At 59.1% G+C, this 1,382-nt stretch overlaps 1 protein-coding gene across 1 annotated transcript; it reads left to right on the plus strand.

The window, feature by feature from the left end:
* Nucleotides 1–263: 263 nt before the first annotated feature.
* GGTG_14369 (hypothetical protein) lies at nt 264–744 on the plus strand (the record flags this gene model as incomplete). The annotated part of the gene is made up of 1 exon (XM_009232296.1): nt 264–744. The coding sequence occupies one exon, from the start codon at nt 264–266 to the stop codon at nt 486–488; it is 225 nt and encodes a 74-aa protein (XP_009230560.1). The 3' UTR covers nt 489–744.
* Between the last annotated feature and the right edge of the window lie 638 nt (nt 745–1,382).

Here is a 1,382-nt window from a genome sequence, read left to right on the forward strand (position 1 = left end):
TGCGAATTGGGCACTCGGGTTACCTACCCGTTGTGCACAGGTTGTGTCAGACAGGCCTCCCCTCCGCCTAAACCTTCCCGACCTCTGTGCTCTTTTCCTATCTTTTCTCTGCAGGCGGGGCCACCGTTGCCCAGCCCCTGGAAGACTGCCCGGGTGAGTGTTATTAATCTTGGCAAAAAAAAAAAAAAAACAGCCTGTCGGGCTTGTCGTCTTTCTCTCCGACAAGATGGCATTCTTGAAAGGAACAAAGGGGGAAAGGCGAAATGCCCACCATGTGTAACACATGTCTCTTGGCCCCCTCCCCGCTGGGCGTCTCCCCGGTGGGTGTCTCGTCTCGCCTTGTCTGTCTGGACGCAGGGCCCGACATTGTCGACGGGGGGTCGACGGGGGTGCGCGACGTGTGGGACCTCTCTCCCTGGTGGCTCGAGCGGACGATGCCCGGAGACTTTTCTTTCTTCCTCATGCGCAGGCTGGGCGTTGGAAAATGACGGCTTGTTAGGGCATGATCGACCCGTCGGGCAGATGCATATCAACATGACGGCGCGAGCTGTAGGCACATTACAAGGCCGGCAAAGCAGGTTTGCCGCTTGCATAAATCGAGGCGCGTCTTCTCATGTCATTGATGAGGCGGCCGCAACTCTCTCTGTCTGCGTCGCTGATGGTCAACAAAAGGTTTGGACAGCCGGCTGGGCGACTTAGCATGTGGGGGGGCCTACGCACGACGCTAACAGGGTGTGCCCTGGCCCCCCGTTCCTGACTCGTCTTGGCAAAAAAAAGCAGCAACTTCTGATGGAGGCGGGCTTCTTTTCCATCACAATGGGAATTCCGTGATTGTGGATGTTGTTTCGCATCTCCCTTTTTCTTCTCTGCAATCACCGCTCGCTGCCCTGCGACCCGCATAAAAGCCACAGGGGGCTTCTGCAGCCTCTGCTGCTACACAGTAGACGACGGATGCCACGTCGGAGACCGTGCATCGCGGCTTCACCTGCCCCGTCGGGAGATGCCCTCTCGCTTCCTGGGCAGCAGCCTACTTCTCTCAACCTCGAATCTTGGCAGGCCCGGCGTGATGGGCGCACGCTTTGAGCGCCTCCAGGAAAGGCACGGCAGGCCGAGTCGCAGAACCGGTCTCCTACCCGCCGTCGTCGGCCGTGCTTGCTTTGCTCGAGGCAGGCACTGGCCAGACAAGGCAGGTTTGGGTCGAGTCGCCCAAGCCTTGGCGTTGTGAGATTGTCGGTCCGAAGGCGACTCCTCTCCTCAAACGTGGGCCTGGCCACTCTGGACACCCCTGGCCCTTTTCTTTTTTTGACAGATTGGGGTGTCTTTTGGCGGGCTGCTTGTTTGCTCTGTCCGCCCCCTCCCCTACTCGCGTTTGGATCCCCCCC

This window comes from Gaeumannomyces tritici (assembly GCF_000145635.1).
Source record: "Gaeumannomyces tritici R3-111a-1 unplaced genomic scaffold supercont2.314, whole genome shotgun sequence".
NCBI lineage: Eukaryota > Fungi > Ascomycota > Sordariomycetes > Magnaporthales > Magnaporthaceae > Gaeumannomyces > Gaeumannomyces tritici.